Here is a 20253-nt window from a genome sequence, read left to right as displayed (position 1 = left end):
ATGAAACACTTGATACTGTGGACGCATAGATAGTACGCCAGTAGAACAAACAACAACACAATTGCTATTTCCTTTATCCACAGCCAGGGTTTCCCAATCAAGTTTCCGAACCATGAAAAATTAACTTCAGTCATCTGGTGTAATTTTGCTGACAGATCAAGAATGTCTTGTTGGATTTTGTTCAAGTTCTCTGTTGGATCCATTAACCCGGTGCAGCACTCAGGTCCGATGATGGTGCAGGCTCCTCCTTGCGTTGCTAGAATGTAATCCAAGGCCACTCTGTTCTGTAAGATCATTATCTTGTGCGAAGCGAGAGTGTCTGTGATGTTACCAAGGGCCAAAGCCGTATCATTGGCCAATTTCTGTACAGAATTCGATAAGCTTCTGACTTGATCAAGGGCTTGCATGACACCATAAGATGGGATTAATGCTCCAAGAGTTCTTGACCACCATGTTTGTGCACAAGTGAGTCCTGGAATGCAGTCATCTTCGGATGTGACATGCACACTTTCTTTCCAGCAATCAAGGCATTTGTGACCTATTCATCAGCTCTAAGAATATGTTGTTTCTGGAGTCCGGACTTTGTGCGATCTTCATGATGTGTAGTAGTAGGACAATCTTGATCATGTCGATGGATGACGGAAGGTTTCGTATGTGAGTCTCTTCGTTGTGTATTTTTTTTTTTTTTTTTTATAGTTGGTTTTGCAGTTGGTCTAGTTGTTTTCTGGAGGTTGTGGCTTCATACGCAGGAGAGGAGGTTGATGCGTATGGGTCTCGGGACAGTCATCAAGTGGTGTCTGCACAGAGTAAGAAAGAAAAAACAAAAGACAGTGGAGCAGTATTTGTTCAAACACTAGGGTTGTAAACTTTTCTGAGTCTGCTATTGTTTTTTCCTCCTTCCCTATTTCTTAAACCTTTGACACCTAAGGAACAGTGAGGTAAGGATGGACTAGGATAGGGCCTATGAGGGAAGTCTTCACCCCAGGGTTAACCACCCGTAGACTGTTGCGTTGGGTTCTTCCCGGGGCTCCTCACTGGTTCCGTGTCCTAACCTATCCCTGTAGGTGGGGGAACAACCTTACAGTGTGTACAATGAGTCCAGGTTTTCCTTCCCTGACACAATACTGCAGCTGCTGTAATCAACATCACTTGATGTGGCCCATGCCACTTTGGTTCTAATGGAGGAAACGTCTTTGTACAGATCAATTATTGATTCAGGAGGCATAATTTTCTTCTGTGCTGCACTACCTGAACAAACTTGTACAGTTGCATAGAAACAAGCCTGTTTAGCTGCCATATCAGCAAGAGCATTACCTTTAGCTTCCGTAGATTTAGTTGTGAGATGTGCTTTCACTTTGATCACTGCTAATTTCTTTGGAAGTTTCGTGGAAAACATTAGATCTTTCACTAATTCAGCATGCTTAATGGGGGATCCAGCAGAAGTTAGAAACTGTCTGGTCTGTCTGGAACTGGGAACACTTCCCTCAAATCCTGATGTACTCGTTACATCATAAGAAGAATGGCATCTACGCTAATTTTAGTGTCTTTGTTTATCCTGAAGTTTTCCCGCAGCCTGCCGGATCCAGGCCGTTTCCAGATCTGACAAAGGACTTTCGCCTGGACCCGATGACAATGCAGTGCTGAAGTGCCAACTAGCCTCTCCCTATGGAGGATCCCTATACCACTCTACAGATAAAGAGTTGTGGAATTTTTCGGTTCGCGTACCTACCCAAAGTGATAAGATAAAATAAAAATTCTGCATCAAAATTTATAGACAAGTAGTTTGTTTAGGCATGGTTTGTAAGGAATTATAAACCTGCGCACATATATTCAAACGCACATAACTATAGAATCAATTCTTAATGCGCATGTGAACGCCATCAGCGTCTATCACAGGTTCACGTTTAAAGTCTGTTTAGAGAGAACGGTGTCGTCTTAGCGGCCCCTAATTTAATAACAAACTATCATTTAGATGGAAGTGAATCAATCAAAACTAACTTTAGCTGGAAAAAACATTTTTCAAGAGCCACTATAAAACCAAACCAATCTCTGTTACCTTAAATTATATCTTTATCTCTGTCAAGCTGCTTTGAAACAATCTACATTGTTAAAAGCGCTATATAAATGAGGATGACTTGACTTGGTTTGCCAAATGACACCAAAATCATGAATTACCCCAAAAGCATATCTGAAATAGTGTAGATATTAGCAACTGATCCTGAAGCTAGCGTGCATGCTCTGGTTAGGGCTACTAGTTCTGCAGCTTGAGCTGAAAAATGATCTGGAAGACGTCCTGAAGCTAACACTTCCGTGATGGACGTTACTGCATAACCTGCTCATCAGTAGTAATTTCTCCTTCATCCTCTAACAAAACTTCAGTCATAGCAGAAATCATACATGAGGTTGGATTTGTGACAGGTGCACGCTGTAAGACAATATTGGGCATTATTGTGGACACTGCATGAGGGCTTTCTTTTACGTTTACAGTCTGACCTAACACTATTAATGATGAAAGGCCTGTGCTGTAAAATAACATTTAAGGCTGTGAGTCTACTTTAGCCAGTGTCCCCCAAAGGAAAAACTGAGATAGTCACTTTCCTTTTGTTCTATTAAACAAAAACAGAAGTCTTTTATCTCTGTTGTAAGTTAGTGGGGAAATTAAGCACTCACAGCCCAACTGGTTAACAACTAAAACAGCTGCCCAACGAGCTTAATGACAAGGGGAGGGGCTGCTTCAGAGCAGCCAGCAGGCTGAGCAGAAGCTGAGTTACATTGTTAGTTTCTCTAACATTCTTTTTGTTTTTTCTACACTCTTTTCCCCAATGTCCATGTTTACCACAATAATAACAACTGCTGCCCTCTCTCTTAGGACATTTGCGTTTCTGTTGCTTCTCTGCGTTGACCTTAAAGGATGCTGCTGCAATTTTCACTCTTGCCTTGACATCAGAGTTTCTTTCCCAAGTATCTAAACTGTCCAAGTTGTTTTGCAGGGTTCTAGTGACCCATGTGACATTTAAGAAATGCAATGCATTTCTATGCTCTGACAAAAGACCATCACACCATGTGCGAGCTAAGGGGCCATTATCATTTAACACCTTCTCTGAAGTGTCTACTATTCCATTGTATGCAGCAGCTGACTGACAAAATCTTTCTGTGTACTGACTAACAGTTTCATTCTTCTTCTGTACACAACTAGTTATCTTTGACCAGTCCACTTTTGGTCCAACAATGCTTTTTAACACTCTCATAACTCCCTCTCTCAAGTCATCTTTTCTGGCATTTTGAAACTCAAAATAGTTTACAGCATTTTCAAAATCACTGAATTCTGACTCAGTCAAGATCTGTGATATTAGCTGGGTGACTTCAGCTAGAGACATATCGTAGAGACGCATCTTTCTGGACAATTCTCTCCTAAACTCAGAAAAATTTCTTTGCACTGATGGCAAATTTTCAGCGATTCTCTCGATTTCTTTAGGACCTAAAGATAATTTGACTGCTTGTAGCTGCAGTATGAGGGTTACAGATTGAACAGAGTCAATCCCTTTTTCCCTAGTCTGAGCCTTTTGTCTTGCTCCACACACTTCAAATGCATTTACATCTTTATTTATCAAACCAGAATTTCTAGTGTTTTCTAGTCTACAGAAAGACTGTAAATCAGGATAGCTTTCATCTGACTGTTGGTCTTCAGAGTCACATTTGGTTGAGGCCTGATTATGGCTCACCTTTGTCTTGAAACAGGACACTTGAGTCTGCAATTGTTTGTTTTGTTCATTTAACTTATCAATACACCTAGTTTGTTCTTGTGCAATGGATAAGCTATATTCTCTATGGCAACAGATTATGCCTTTCATGTTTTTCTTTCTGATACATGCACCTAACACCTTCTTGCATTCTTCAATAGACCAAACTTTGTCTGGATCAATACCAAATTTCTTTGTCAAATCCAATCTAACTGACTCAGTCACTATGGAATCAATTTTCTCTCCTAACAATGACTTGAACTCACTGTCTGTCCATAAAGGGCTAGCTAGTCCATTTTTCTCAGTTGATGGAACTAGCCTAGCATTTCTTCTAACCATTTTGTGGATTTATTTTGTTACCACACAATCAAAAAATAAACTTCTCTGACCAACAGAGGGTATACTTGTTAACACAGATCAAATCTTGTTAAACTTCCTTGTTACCAACATACCACAAACTATTAGCATGTTACGCTAATCTTCCCTAAAAGAAAAATTTCACCTCACCAAAGGATCTTTCACCTTCTTAACTTTTAGAGGATAAAACAAACAAAAACACTAAATCTTCTCTGATCAAAAGAGGCTACACTCGATAACACAGTTAACCTTCCTTGCCCAGAGCAAAGGGTAACACACAAAATATTAGCATGTTACGCTAATCTTCTCTAAAAGGAAATGCAAAGGATCTTTCACCTTCCTAACTTTTAAAGGATAAACACATCCCTGTTTGAACAGAGGTTCACCAATATTAACACGTAATGTTAAGCTTCCCTAACTTTAGAGGATGCCTTCTCTAGCAACGTAGAGGCTATACTTTCATCTTTAAAATAAACTTTTAAAGGGTAACTTTGTTAGCCAGACATTGCAGCTGTCTGATAACTGTTCTCTGATGGCGCAGATATTTGTACTGGTCTTCAGTGGTTCTTTGAATAGAGTGAAACTCACCAAATCGTTGTTTATACGGAAAGGATTCCGTCTGGAACTCAGTCAAAAAAAGTTTGTTCTTTGTTGAGCTTTGAAGTTTCAGGATTCAGTTCTGGAACTCAGTCAAAAAAGTTTGTTCTTTGTTAAGCTTTGAAGTTTCAGGATTCACTTCTGGAACTCAGTCTTTGTTGAGTGGAGATTTCAGTTCTGGAACTCAGTCTTTGTTGAGTGGAGATTTCAGTTCTGGAACTCAGTCTTTGTTGAGTGGAGATTTCAGTTCTGGAACTAAGTCTTTGTTGAGTGGAGATTTCAGTTCTGATTTCAGGTAAGATTCTCTCTGGAATGCAGTCAGATCTTTGAACTTGAATTCCAATCTGGATTCAGGTGAAGTTAATTCTATCCGGCTCACGGCACCATCTGTAGTGATCTTTTTCTTTGTAGAAAAGTTAGAAGCTCAGACCAGGAGATGTGGGAGTTTTCCAAGCAGAAGTTCTTTATTGCTTGTCGGTAGCTGCAGTCATTCCAACATCGTCTAACTAAGGGAACTTTACATTGTAGTTTATATACATTTCAAGGGGGAGGGATTACATATAGGTGGAGACTTCTCTGAAACAAAAGCATGCAAATGAGGAACGTGCCCTAGACTGAGAGTGTTACCAATCCTAATCCAATCAGCATAACAGTGTAATGTAAATATCCTAATTCAATCAGCCCTACTCTTCACCGATACCTTCACATTATCTTAATGGCCAGGCAGCGCATAAAGACAAAAGGTGATAGTCTCAGTGCTCTGACCAATTTAACTTACAACAGAGAGAACAGGACTGGCAATGAATCTCGTGCTGATACTCTGATATCTAAATTCAGTCTACTAAACTTTCTCAGTTTCTATACTATTGTATTGGAAGCTCAATTAAACATTTAAATAAAATGTGTAATCCTACACCTGTCTAGCCTGGTACTTTCTAATATACCCCATAGTACAGTTAAAGCGATTTTGGGCCAATAATCTCTTATTTTTTCACGGTATGGCATAAAGTCCACCGATTTGACAAAATTCCAAACACTTTTTTCGCTCAATCCCCTATCTTCAATAATCACTCACTTTTAATTGAGAAGAAACCAATTATGTTCCCTTAGTGGAGCAACAGAGGGATCTGTGTCCTTAAGGATATCATAGGGGAACAGGGTCTTCGTGGATTCCATGACCTAGAGAGAGCTTATAATTTACCGGGCACTTTTTTTTTAAAATTTACAGTTACGCACAGCAATGCGCACTCAGGGCGTTCCTTGGGGTATTGAGTTGGGGAATCATCCCCTTAATGTAATTTTTGACACTAAGGGTAAAATTAAAGGTATTGTCTCAGAGTTATATACGTTTATAACTACAGCTTCATATAAACCTTTATCATTTATCAGACTCTGGAAGACAGATATCAACATATCCCAGAACCCAGATTGGTTTGGTCAAACATTTCTTTATCATCTAGAAACCCTGACCATCAAACGATACATTATAGATTAATCCATAGGTCCTACTTAACCCCGCGAAGATTACAGCAAATGAAACTTAGAGACAACCCATTTTGTGATTTTTCTCCAGCTAATACCATTGCTACCTTTTACCATATGGTGTGGCAGTGTCCAGAGTTCAATAGATTTTGGCATAGTGTTTCATTCATCATGTCTAGTATTATTAAAGGAACCATTCCTTTTTCACCATGCTTGTTTCTGCTCAATGATACGTCGTCTTTAAAGCTAACTATTAACAATAGGCGTCTTTTGACAGGTTTGACAGTTGATAGTTTGTCGCTGAAAACCACCACATATGTTGTTAATGAGTAAATGGCTTTCTTCTTACCGGGAAATTGCTTGATTAGAGCTCTCTACAGCACGTTTACATTATGCCAAAACCGCTAATATTAACTCTTGGTCAGAGCTACTAGAGAAAATAAATGAAATGATGTAGATAAGGTCAGACTTTTTTTTTTAAATTTTTTTTTAAGAATTTGCAACTAATGTATACCATATGTAATGTTCAGTTCTGCTCTGTAATTATTAATTGGAATATTGTATTGACCTTTGTGGATTCTATAATATGAAGGAAGAAGTCAGGTTGCGCCTGATATTTTCACTGTCCAATGTCGTCCTCTGTGTTCTATGATGTTATGTGGATCTTTGTCGATATTATAATGATGGAGGAAGGATGGTCGGTGGCAATGGGAAAGGGTTGAGAGGTGTATGTGTGTGTGTGTGAGTTTTCATTTTTTTTTTTTTTACTTTTCTGTTCAATACCTTGAGTGAATCTAGTTAAGGGCTGGAGGGTGGGTTTGGGCTAGGTAGGATATGGGGAGGAGAAGAGAAACTGGCATCAGAATAAGCAACATTTTGTGCCTCTGTTATATTTTTAATGATGATATAATCCGTCTATTTCTCTCTTGTGAAGATGTTTCCTCTCCAATGTGTAAATAATGATTGTAAGAACATAAATAATTGATCACAAAAAAAGATTAGAACTGCTTCAATTTCCAGTAATCTTGCCGGCATGAATTCACTGAAGATTAAAAACAATTAAACCTCTAATTTTAAACATTGACCATGTATCTCTCTCTCTCTCGTTTTTTAAATGTAGCTATATCCATTTAAAAATAATTATTTATAAAAGGTCAAAAACAAGTGAGTCTAAGTAAATGTCTGTATCAAATGTCACTACTATATAAAGCACTGCAGTTTTACAACCGTTCTACTGTAATGTTAGGAAAAGTATCTGCATTGCCATACATTTTACCATCCCTTCAACTGACTGAGGCAAAAACTTTTTTACAAGCAAAGTAATTTAGGTATTCTAATAATCATAATTCTTTTATTACAATATAATAATTCGTTGTTACGATGACTTATTTGTTCCCTCGTTTTAATAAATCGTGGACACGTTGAACTTATTCCCTCCCTCATTTTGATTTAACGAATTACAACGTGGCCACAATATAATAAAACGACGGAACAAATTAGTTAAACGTGCTGAGGTATTATTTATTCGTGGCCACGAAACAATATTCACCTGATTATTCCCCAATTCACAAAAATATAGGACTTTAGCATTCACAATTTAATTAATAGAATCATCATCTTTATGCACCGACTGTTTTTCTTACCTGTTAAGATAGCTCTTCAGTGAAGGCCGAGTCCGACTAGCTTCTTCTTCACTCAAAGGGCAAATCACAAAATAAAACACGTCATTACTGCCACCTGCTAGCCTAGACAGACACTGTCCACGCTCCTCTCTCCAGTATCAAAGCAATTTTTAATAAGCAGGAAAAATTTTCGACTTTATATCCATTTAAATGCTTAGGGTGTTTGCGTTGTAAGAATGTACAGGGAGACTTTAGATTTTAAAATGATGTCTCCTTAGGCAATGTTTCCTCAGTCAAATCATACAATTTCCTATTGATTCAATAGAACGCGTGAGCTCACTAGGGAATACCAATATGGCGGCGTGGTGGCTTCACTGTTTATGACGTCATGAGCTATCCAGTCATTCTATATAGATCAGTGATGCGTATGCAATATGCTCGAATTAGTTTGAATTTCTTAAGAAGTCACTGTGAATATGAATAATCCACAAAATTATTTGTGAATGAGACCAAATGATTGGCACCAACAGTAAAAACTATTGCATTGACAGCAGGTCAGGCTGCATCTGAGAGTGATCAAAGGAAGATCCCCTTCTCCTTGTTCACTTTACACTGTCATATAGTCGTGAGAAAAGAGTGAACAAAAATGAGTGAGTGAATTCAGACACTGAAATAGGACTCTCTGGTGCATCGTGATATTTCATTTAACAAGACCTTAACAGTGCATTATTTATGGGTTGTACACTACTTATTACGGTGCATTTTAGGATTTAACAAGTGCACTAGAGAATTGCCACTATGGTTTCGGCCACTACTATAAAACAGTGCACTATATAAGGGGATCATGGGGGATTTCGGACACATCTCTTGTTACTTAAGTTCAGTCATGACAGGGAATAAATATCATACTCTCAGTATCATATAGTGCTGATGTAGTTGTGTTTTGTAGGGATTGTTACCAATCCCATGATGCAGCAGCCGGTGTCTGGAGGGTTAGACGTGAGCTCGCCCATCACGTTTCCTGAGGACACTGAAGATCCCCGAGTGACTCCGGACGGCAATGCACCTGGTGGATTATGGGGCTTCATCAAGGTACTGGACACACAGTGAGGCCATAATGCCGTGCTGTCGTTTCTCTGTGCGTCCTGATGCAGTTGTGTTGTATTCGCAGGGTGTAGCTGGGAACCCGATGGTCAAGACTGTCCTGGATAAAACCAAACACTCTGTCGAGTCCATGATAACCACACTGGACCCTGGGATGGCACCTTACATCAGTGAGTACTGTGTCCAGCACTGCAGAACAATACATTGTATTTTGCTTAGTTTTAGTTTTTCAGTTCATTAAAGGGGCTATATGTAAGAATTTTCATGTATTAATTGCTTTTTGTATTGCCAATGTGTGAACCGTTTTTAATGAGACCTTCCCCGGGTTCCTAGGTTGTGTATGAAAGTATGTAGACTGATTATTATGTGAAGGACTCGGGCCAGATTTGCCGGGAAAATCTAAAGGATGTGACGTTTAAGCTCCTCAGAGCCTCTCTTCAGTTCAGGGACACATGAACTGCAAGCTGATGTTAAGGATAATGCACAATTAATTCAAACTAGTCTCACATAGCCAGATCTATATAGTCTGTAGTCTCAAGTATACTTTATAATCAAACTATCATAACAGAGTAATTTTAATGACCTCGTCTGTTGACATGATGCTTGTGAATCGCAGAGCTGGAGCAGATATCCTCATCGATCGCTATGATCAGATGCTTTCTGAACTGCTGTTTTCCCTCTGCTGTCATTTTTGTGGTTTTTACTTTGTTGTTGAGGAAAGCACACAGCACATATTTTCATATTCATCTAAACGTCGCTCTCAGCAGTGTGGACAGTGTCAGCATGTTCGTTATAACAGTATATCGCTGTAAAGGTATTTCCAACTTTTTACTTCTAAGCGAAGAGCGGAAAAGACCTTCTCTGTGAGTGTATCGATGCCTTGAATAACGATCAGTCTCTTGTGCATTACTTGTGCACAAGTGCAATAAGTCGCTGGCTGCAGTTCACTCAATTGCCACCGGTGTCGCTAATAACACGGGTTTCTGAATTTTACAAATAGCCCCTTTAATGCGCAAGTAGGGTTTATTTTGTTTCTGAATAATTGACTATTTCAGTTCCATTCAGATCAGTGATTTTATTTTGTCCTCTTTACCCACAAATCATCACAACACCTCATCACATGACGTCGTATTCAAGCAATATGAAACTCTAGGTTTCATATTTTATATGTATTTCTAGATGTCAGTCACATCACTAAAATTGTTTCATACAGTACGTTTAGCTAACTGCTGAGAAATGTGCACCGAACCGCACTTTAATGGAAATCCCGTTGGAACCGATACTTGGCTTCCTCAGAAATGCTCGGTTTGATGGAGGGAAAAAACTTCATGTGATTATGTAATTTTTGATTGTTGTGTGTCTCAGAGTCTGGAGGAGACGTGGACATCGTTGTGACGTCAGATAAGGAAGTAAAGGTGGCAGCGGTCCGCGACGCCTTCCAGGAGGTGTTTGGTTTGGCCATGGTGACGGGAGAAGCGGGTCAGTCCAACATCGCCCCGCAGCCGGTGGGATACGCCGCAGGGGTCAAGGTGAACTCGCCCCTGCTTCATGTTCCCATCATCCAGTTACATTCATGAAAACAAATCATTTTTTAGATCTTTAATTTTACAGGAAACATAAAATCAGCTGACTTCTGAACTGACCTGAAGGTTTTGTGTGTGTGTGTGTGTGTGTGTGTGTGTGTGTGTGTGTGTGTGTGTGTGTGTGTGTGTGTGTGTGTGTGTGTGTGTGTGTGTGTGTGTGTGTGTGTGTGTGTGTGTGTGTGTGTGCGCGTGTGTGTGTGTGTAGGGAGCTCAGGAGCGCATTGACAGTCTGCGTCGCGCAGCTGTCATTCATGAGAAGCAGCCCGTAGTATCGGTGGAGAACTTCATAGCTGAACTCTTTCCAGACAAGTAAGAACAGTTCATCCTGTTAAGACAAAAACACCAAAAGGATCTTGCATTTAACCAAATACTTCAGCCATAATACTTTAGGCTGTTACCAAAAACATCTGGTCAACATCAACAAAATAAATCTGTACACTGCAAAGGTGTAACATAAGCTGCACCTGACTTGGCATGTTTATTTCACAGACTGTTTAATGTTACTCAAAGGTGGCATACATGTATTAACACATGATGTAAACAGCCTGCTTAAACAAAATCTCACTAAATGGTAGGGCTGAAATTTTCAATTGTTGCTCCTGATATTGTCAAGTCACATTTATTTATATAGCGCTTCTTACAATACAGATTGTTTCAAAGCAAAATACAATTTCCGGGGGGGTCCGAGAACCAGTCAGTATCTGGTGTAACCACCATTTGCCTCACACAGTGCAACACATCTCCTTCGCATAGAGTTGATCAGGTTGTAGATTGTGGCCTGTGTAATGTTGGTCCACTCGATGGCTGTGCGAAGTTGCTGGATATTGGCAGGACCTGGAACACACTGTCGTATATGCTGATCCAGAGCATCCCAAACATGCTAAATGGGTGACATGTCCGGTGTGTATGCTGGCCATGCAAGAACTGGGATGTTTTCAGCTTCCAGGAATTGTGTACAGATCCTTGCAACATGGGGCTGTGCATTATCATGCTGCAACATGAGGTGATGGTCGTGGATGAATGGCACAACAATGGGCCTCAGGATCTCGTCACGGTATCTTATAAAATGCACCAGTGTTCGTTCTCCATAACATACGCCTGTCTATACCATAACCACACCACCACCATATCCACAACGTTGAAATCAGCAAACCGCTCACCCACTCAATGCCACAAACACTGTCTGCCATCTGGCCTGTACAGTGAAAACCGGGATCATCCGTGAAGAGAACACCTCTCCAAAGTGCCAGACATCATCGAATGTGAGCATTTGCCCACTCAAGTCGGTTACGACGACGAACTACAGTCAGGTCGAAACCTGTTGAGGACGACGGGCATGCAGATGAGCTTCCCTGAGACGGTTTCTGACAGTTTGTGCAGAAATTCTGTGGTTATGCAAACTGATTGTTGCAGCAGCTGTCCGGGTGGCTGGTCCCAGACGATCTTGGAGGTGAAGATGCTGGATGTGGAGGTCCTGGGCTGGTGTGGTTACACGTGGTCTGCGTTTGGGAGGCCGGTTGGATGTACTGCCAAATTCTCTGAAGCGCCTTTTGGAGACGGCTTGTGGTAGAGAAATGAACATTCAATTCACGGGCAATAGCTCTGGTGGACATTCTTGCAGTCAGCATACCAATTGCATGCTCCTTCAAAAATTGCGACATCTGTGGCATTGTGCTGTTTAATAAAACTGCACATTTTCGAGTGGCCTTTTAATGTGGCCAGCCTAAGGCACACCTGTGCAATAATCATGCTGTCTAATCAGCATCTTGATATGCCACACCTGTGAGGATGGATGGATTATCTCGGCAAAGGAGAAGTGCTCACTAACACAGATTTGTGTACAATATTTGAGAGAAATAGGCATTTTGCGCACATAGTAAAAGTCTTAGATCTTTGAATTCAGCTCATGAAAAATGGGGCCCAAAACAAAAGTGTTGCGTTTATAATTTTGTTCAGTATATTAAAAAAACAAGACTTCACACTGGTTGTCTAGCATGAAAAACAAAACAATTATTCAAACTGGGAATAATTTTATGTAGAGAAAGCAAACAAGGAACATTCCCCATCTTTAGTCTACCGCAAGTTATGCAACATGCACTCTGGCAAAACCCCTCATTATAATCAATGTCTACACTGGAAATGAAGCGTTCACACTTAGCAGAATTGGTTGCATTAAAATTCTTTTCAGGGGTCTCTGTCTGCTTCCAAACAAACTCTGGTGCGGTTCAACTGTTTAACTTCGATATGAACGCAACATGAACCAAAGACATCTATATGAACCAAAAACAGGATGTAATGTCTAGGGGTGTGATGAGATTTCATTTCTGCACTTTATGATGACAGAATTCCTCGTGAATTCAGTCAGTGAGGACATTGTCAATGACTGCCTCATATTGTGATGCCTTGTTTTGCTAATGAAGCGTGTTGATTGGACCAGTTTTACAGACAGTTTTCCAAATGTACCTGGAAAAGGTTAAAGGAAGCAAAAGCTTCAGTTTTGCTTCCTTTTCATCTATCACATGTTTCATGTCAAAAGACATTCATAATGAGCGGGGGAAACTGAGCGTCTGTGTTCGTACTGTCTCCATCAGGTGGTTTGACATCGGCTGTCTGATCTTGGATGATCCTGGGAATGGGATTCACATTGAGACATTTACTCAGGCTACACCGGTGGCCCTGCAGCACGTACAGCAGGTAAAACCATTTCTGCTGTTCAGAGGGATGCCAATCACTGGGGTCTGAGGTTGTTCTTCACACCTGACTTATTTTGAGCGTTTTTTTTTTTGGAGATTGGCACGTTTTCTCTCTTAGTTCGTTTTAGCCATATTCTTATTAGTTCTCACCTGAATGAGGTGGTTTCAGCCTGATTGAAATCAAACTTTGGAGACCCCACCAACCAACGAACCAAGCTGTATCATAATTCATAAAAGGAAATGCGTTTCATAAAAAAGCAGCTTAAAAAAACAAATAGCTCCTCATCATCTTGTAAGCCCGTCTAGATCGGTCCAAAGGCGGCATCCGATAGAACGGGTGAAGGTCTCTGCGTGTTACTGTCTTTCCGCGTGGCAAAGTAATTTAATTCCATTTAAGCTTTTATCTGACTCCATTTTATCACGACCTTGAATTTCGGTTAGATTGCCAATTGGTTATTGGTCAATTATATAATAGTTTAGCAATACATTTGATTGTTCTATTTAACTCTTTACTCATATTTTACCCGTTCATATTAGTTTGCTATGTCGCTCAGAGGTCCTCACGCCTTGTTTAACGCGGGTCTCACGATCACAAGCTCACCAGCTTCGGTCACCAAACGGAGGTATTTGCTATATACCTGAGATCGGTCGCATTTACGCTTACACAATCAGAGATACTTTGGTATAGCCCCCGTGATTGCATACACTTGAAATTAAAGTAACATTTACTTCAGTAGAGGTATGTCCACTACTACAGATATAAGTCAACCAACTTTACTTTTCTTATAATAGGTTTCCCACGTACACTTATCTAGAGTAACATTAAATTAAAACAGAGGTAAGACACACCCAGATTTAGGTTGGTCAAGCAGAATTTTTGCTGCCCTAAATTTGTAAAAAAAAAAAAAAAAAAAAAATTATTATAAGAATGGGGTAGGAGTTTATAAGATTTTTTTCTTCATCCTACTCCTGTTCATCTTGTCATGGAATGTACTTTTGTTGTGTTTGTTGGATTTGTTAAATGCTGTTGTGACATTTCATGTTGCATTACCATGAAAAGAGAATACATAAATAAATGAAATGAAATTAAATGGAAATTCACTTCTTGTCTTTGCAAAACACGTAACACAAAACACTTGGATTAGAGCCAAATAGTAGTCGTCACAAATCTGATGCAAAACTTGCGGTAACATACAAATCCGTTTAATCTACCTGGGAAAACAATTTCAAAGTCATTCGGAATAAAATCAGATGTAGAAATTTATTATTTCAGGTAAATGTGTCATGCCAATTTCATAATCAGTTTAAAGATAATAAATACAAAACATCAAATGCTCTGGAATAAAGAGAGAAGATGCAAACCTGACATTATAAAATACATGATGTGGAGTGCCTGCATACACACCGCATCACGGGCTAAATTGAGTTACAGATCACCCTGAGCCTCTTCAGCATCTCCCTAAATACTCAGACCAAGAAACCTCTTTTCAAATGTAAACATCAGTTCACAGTGGGAGTTTGCATTTATCACCGTCCCAGACTTACTGAAGACAGCAGCTGATTTACATGGAGGCACACCCACAGCAGTTAACAAGATATCTCTAAACTCTCCACACCTTATTACCTTTCTGGTTTACTTCTGTGGGAATGAGATATTTGTACCAGTTGCACTGAGACATTTCAAATGATACCAAACATGTATAATACTGTATGATAATTGTTCATATTAAACCATATAGATTTTGGGTGAATTCAGGTAGAGATGGGTGAAGGGAATGATCGGGAAGCGTGATCGGTCTCGAACTGGGATGGTTATATAGCTAGAGATTTCAAATGTTAATTTCCTTTGTTTTCTCAGAGAACTGTTTTCTCTTCCAGTTCTTCCAGTTTCTCCAGTCTTACATTCTTAAAATGTTGTCTAATTGCTCTTCCAAGAAACAGGTGGATTGCAGGAATGTAGTCACGACAAAACCTTGATTCCTGCTCTAACTGATTAATTATACATCTGTTAATGTATTTGGTCTTGACAGACTAGATGTGAGCATGTGAAATATGCTGCTGCCAGATGTATAGGCATTCATAAATCCTGCAGCAGATCTAGACAGGTGGAGCTAGGGGAGGCGGAGGTGTTCAGAGCACTGCAGGACCAGTTTACAGCTAACACTGAACCAGACTGTTTAACTGTTGAGCATGCAATCTCATTGGCTGCAAAATCAACATTTGTGCCGTGTAGTAAATGATGCAATTGAAAACAGATTGCACAAAAGTTACACTATTAAACTTTTGGACCTCTAGCAGTAAAAAAATAAAACTGCACGCATTACCTGTCACATGAACATGCACTCAGATGTGTGTGTGTGTGTGTGTGTGTGTGTGTGTGTGTGTGTGTGTGTGTGTGTGTGTGTGTGTGTGTGTGTGTGTGTGTGTGTGTGTGTGTGTGTGTGTGTGTGTGTGTGTGTGCGCGCGCGCGCTGTTCTCCTTCAGGCACAGTCCCTGACTCCTCCTGACTATAACCTGCGCTGGTCCGGTCTGCTAGTGACGGTGGGGGAAGTTCTGGAGAGAAGTGTGCCCAACGTGAGCCGCACAGACTGGCACCAGGCCTTCACCGGGACGTCCCGCCGGCAGATGATCTACTCTGCTGCCAGGGCTCTGGCTGGCATGTACAAGCTGCGTTTGCCCTCCAGGACAGTGTGAACATCAGATGCCGTCGCGTCACACGGACCACAGATTTCCGGAACAGCACAGGAATCACCTTTCCATCTGTTGGTGTCCTGTGTTCTACGGTCATGTCCCATCACAAGGCTGAACTGACTCAATACCCAGAGAGAGAGAACCTTTCCATCAGCTGTGTTTCTGCATCAGGTCTGAAATAAACCAGCTACAGGGCAGAGAAATTAATGTCTCACTTTTAAATTATTGATTCAATTGAATATTGTGCCCTTGATTATACTTGAGTGTGATATGAATAAATGATGTTGTCCCGGTCTGTACAATGGAAATGAAAACCCTTGTTATCATGACCAGAATGCATGTGTTCCTACAAAGGGTCCGTCTCTTTTAAAATGATTAAATCTCATCTCGTAAAGGAAAAGATGATTCTGTCAACCAGATGCTTAACGCTTGTGTTTACATTTGTTGTACATTTGAGGTTTTTAAATTGAACCATTCATAACATTGTCAATACATAATTTTGATGTCACGGTTTTGGATCTTATTGTATAGCATTTTCTTTTCGTCCTAATCATCATCTTCAAACATTGTTACAATATTGTGTATGTCTGCATGTTTGTTTCTTTCACAACTTGGTCCATGTCGGTGATTACTGCGGTTTGATGAAATCCGATCTCTAGCTCTGCTGCACATATAAATAAACCAGTTACTATAGATGTTGTTACATAAAACAATCTTAAATCAATGTGCTGTGATATTCTGCAGTGAGCGATGATATGCAGCAGGATGGTTTGCTCAGAGCGACACAGGAACACACACACACTGACCTGAGCATAACCTCTGATGTCTAGCACATGGACCCAAAGAATTGATGGAGAATCTAGAACTGCCTTTAAATGTTTGTAATATTTCTCTAGAAAAACTGTGGATGATTTTGTTTTATGCCATTTTACAAACGTGCCTTTGACCAGCAGACGAGTAAAACATTTTTGTAAAGCCTCATGTTCTGTTGTGTTTTTGGTGCCTATAGAAATATCATCAGCCATGTTCTATTTTTCTCTGTGGCCATAAGTCAAATTTTAAGCATATATAAAGGGAATTTTGTTTTCCACTTTATTGTAAAGCTCATTTGTTAATGTGAGCTGTGTAATTCTTATCTATCGTATTACAGTTTAATATGCAGAATCACATTTCATGACAATAGCAGGGCAGAAATTACTCATTGTTCCTGTATTTCAGTTGTTTGATTATTAGTAACACTGACTGGTGGTTGAATGAGCTATTTCAAATATGTCAGTCATGATGATCAATGCCAGTCGAACTATAACCCAAAGAAATATGAACTAAATATGTTAACTAAATGACACAACCAAACAGATCTGAGATCAGCAACCTAGCCTACCAGAGACCAAGAGCTACATCACTAACAACTGTGAGGGTTTTTAATGGACTTGACCAATCCAGGGCTGTTTGCAGTTGTTTACTGACCCTCACAGTTAAATACTGCTTTTTTTTAATGAATTTGCGGACATTTTGGGGAATGTTGTATCAATGCATTACAAATTTTACTGTTGGGTGATTATAATATTCACATTTGCTGTCCCAGCAAGCGGTTATCCAAGGAGTTTTTTAATCTCATGGACTCTCAGCTTTTCTCAGCATGCTCATTTCTCATGCAGTCTGTGAGGATTTTGCTACTGCTTACAATGCAGTGGATGTGTCATCGCCAGGAAACTCTAATGCAGATGTGTTTATCAGTCAGTTTAGCAATACCTGCTTGAAAACTTTAAACACCAGGTCAAACATTAAATAAATAAATATCTGCACCTAATTTCTCTTCTGTAAAGTTATTATGTAAAATTTTTGGTCTACTTAAATCACATTCATATTTTTCCTCCACGCTTTCTTTAGGAAATTGTTGACACTAGGGCCTGATCTTCTGTTTGAGCAATGGCACAGTTCCTTACTGCCTAAAACATGCTTCAGTTACTCCATTACTGAAGAAACCTGAATGTGATGTGACCAATTTCAGACCAAAATCTAATCTCCTTTCCCTTAAAAAAATCTGGAAAAGGTGGAGCTCGCTCAATTACAGTCCTTTTTTAGTTTTTGAGCTTATATTGGACAACAAACATCATCAGCAGCACATCCCTCCTGTGATGTTCCCCAGGCCCAACTTTGTTTTCCTTGTACATGCTGTCCATGGGTTGCAATTTTCATAAATATTGGGTGTTATTTGATTTATTAATCAAATTCCATTAAAACGTAACGATAAACACTCCACATCGGCATTGCTAGCTTGCTTAGAGGAACTGAAACTATGGCTAACCCAAAACTTTGAGGCCTTTAATGAGAATAAACAGAGGTGGTACTGTTTGGACCAAGTGATTCATATGCACCTGTAACTTGGATCTCAGCAACCTAACTTCTTATGTTACTCCATGTACGAAAAACTAAGGCATTTCGATTTGATTTGATTCCAGACTTAAGTTTGATGAACAAATTAATGCTGTGGTTAAATCATGTTTTTTCCATTTACGACACCTTGCAAAAGTTAAATCTCTCTCTTTGATGAACTTTGAAACATTTAATTCACCTTAATTTCATCTTGCCTAGATTACTGTAATTAACTCTGCTATGGAATAAACCACTCAGCGTTTACAAATGGTCCAGAATGCTGACAGGCAGACGTAAATTTTAACATATCACCTGCATTTTTAACTTCCTTACACTGGCTGCTGATTGAGAATAGATTTTAAAATTGTAATTTTTGTTATTAAATCACTAAATGGCCTAGTGTCCTTTAAAATGGCTTAGGTCTTATGCCTTAGGATCTTTTGGATTGCTCTCGGTCTGTAGGTCTAGACTGAAACACAGAAACTTTGGAATAGCCAACCTGCGACATCTCTCTCTTTCTGTTTTCAAATCAAAGCTTAAAACTCATTTGCTTAATGTAGCTTTTAATCCTTTATGAATCTTTTAGTTATTGATTATATTGTTAGTTATTGATTATATTGTTCTGTCTGTACAGCACTTTATTTAACCTTGAGTTGTTTTTAACCTTGAGTTGTTTTTTCCGGACCTTTTTACAGAAGATAAAGTTGCCGTAAACATGATTACTGAGATGCACATTCGGGCGGGACTAAATTCACTGAGAAGCTTTGGTAATAATTAAACTAATTCCTTCCGAATAGGGCTTATGGTGTATCATCATTTATAAATGACGCAGAGAAAGTTGCATTTAAAATACAATAATAATATTCAACCAAAAGAATGGACAGTTTAGAATTATCATGTGACATTGGCCCTTCAGCCAATAAAATTAAAATCTATTTAGTCATGTTCTTGACATTTTTGGCAACAAGAAAGTGAAGGAGACATTAGCAATGTTAGGTCACATGCTGTCAAGGCTTCATTGTGAGTTCATTTTAGACTAGGAAATACATACAAATTCAATTTAAAGAAATATCATTGTACATCAAAATGTGTTTTCTAAAGTTTTTGGTGATTTTTAATGCACATTTTGTCAAATCAATAACTCAAATACCAAAAATGTGTGTGTTATGCATAAATGACAGTCCTTTTAGGGGATACATATTTTCAATAGCTGCACTATATTGTTCATTATCTGGCAGACGGTATAATAGCCTTCTTGTCTGTATTTTAGGTTGATGTTAGTAAGTTTTATAGAAGACAGATAGGAAAAACTGAACTGTTTCCAGAATGTATTGATGGCAGTGCATCAGAAAATAAGGTCGTAGTGAAAAAGGAAGAAGTTGAAGATCAAGGAGGAAAAAGCTACACTGAAGGAGAAGAGTCTTGTTGATTTTCACTTGTGCTACAATCATCGCTTTGGAGTTCCAAGAAAGAAATTATAGCATTTTTAACGCATTTTGAAACACTACGAAAATGGTTTTAACTTCTTTCCAGGCAGTGAAATTGCATCTGAACTTGTGTCAAGTTTTTGACATTTTACATGCAAGTTCCAAATGAAATATAGTAGCACAAGATGAAATGGAATGTTAATAAATGCTCTTTAATGTTTTTTGAAACATATAGACCATTTCACTGCTTTACAGATAGTGAAGATATTTCAGATAATTTGCCCAAAATTGTTAACCCTAATACACAAAGTCAGTTATAAATGACGAAACTCTAAAAAAAGGTTCAAAAGGGCAAATTTTGATTTTATTCGTAAATATATGTAAAATATAATGTAATTTATTTTTTATGGCAGTGATTTCATAATCAGCCCCATAGAGGGTTAAAAAAACAAATAATTTGGTGATATGGAACTGGAATGTGGTCAAGACCTGCCTGGAGCTTCTTTGGTTTGTATTTCTTGAAATGTAATTGCACACTTTAGCTACTTTTCTGCAGACATCAGTCTCACTCTGCTCCAACA

The 20253-nt window shown here is 39.1% G+C and overlaps 1 protein-coding gene across 2 annotated transcripts in view; it reads left to right on the top strand.

Annotated features, from left to right (window-relative positions):
• The window catches only part of prrc1 (proline-rich coiled-coil 1), a 62884-nt gene extending 46034 nt beyond the window's left edge, over window positions 1-16850 (top strand). For both annotated transcript variants that reach the window (XM_077243442.1, XM_077243443.1), the window contains 6 exons: window positions 8748-8890; window positions 8970-9072; window positions 10268-10431; window positions 10691-10794; window positions 13077-13179; window positions 15663-16850. In XM_077243442.1, coding sequence (XP_077099557.1) covers window positions 8748-8890; window positions 8970-9072; window positions 10268-10431; window positions 10691-10794; window positions 13077-13179; window positions 15663-15872 — 827 coding nt within the window. In that variant the 3' untranslated portion in view covers window positions 15873-16850. The remainder of the gene's footprint in view (window positions 1-8747; window positions 8891-8969; window positions 9073-10267; window positions 10432-10690; window positions 10795-13076; window positions 13180-15662) is intronic.
• Window positions 16851-20253: the final 3403 nt, after the last annotated feature.

Source organism: Siphateles boraxobius, unplaced genomic scaffold (genome assembly GCF_051911475.1).
Source record: "Siphateles boraxobius isolate OS27281-9 unplaced genomic scaffold, OSU_SipBor_1 25, whole genome shotgun sequence".
Classification (NCBI taxonomy): domain Eukaryota; kingdom Metazoa; phylum Chordata; class Actinopteri; order Cypriniformes; family Leuciscidae; genus Siphateles; species Siphateles boraxobius.
This window is presented reverse-complemented; position numbering and strand designations above follow the sequence as displayed.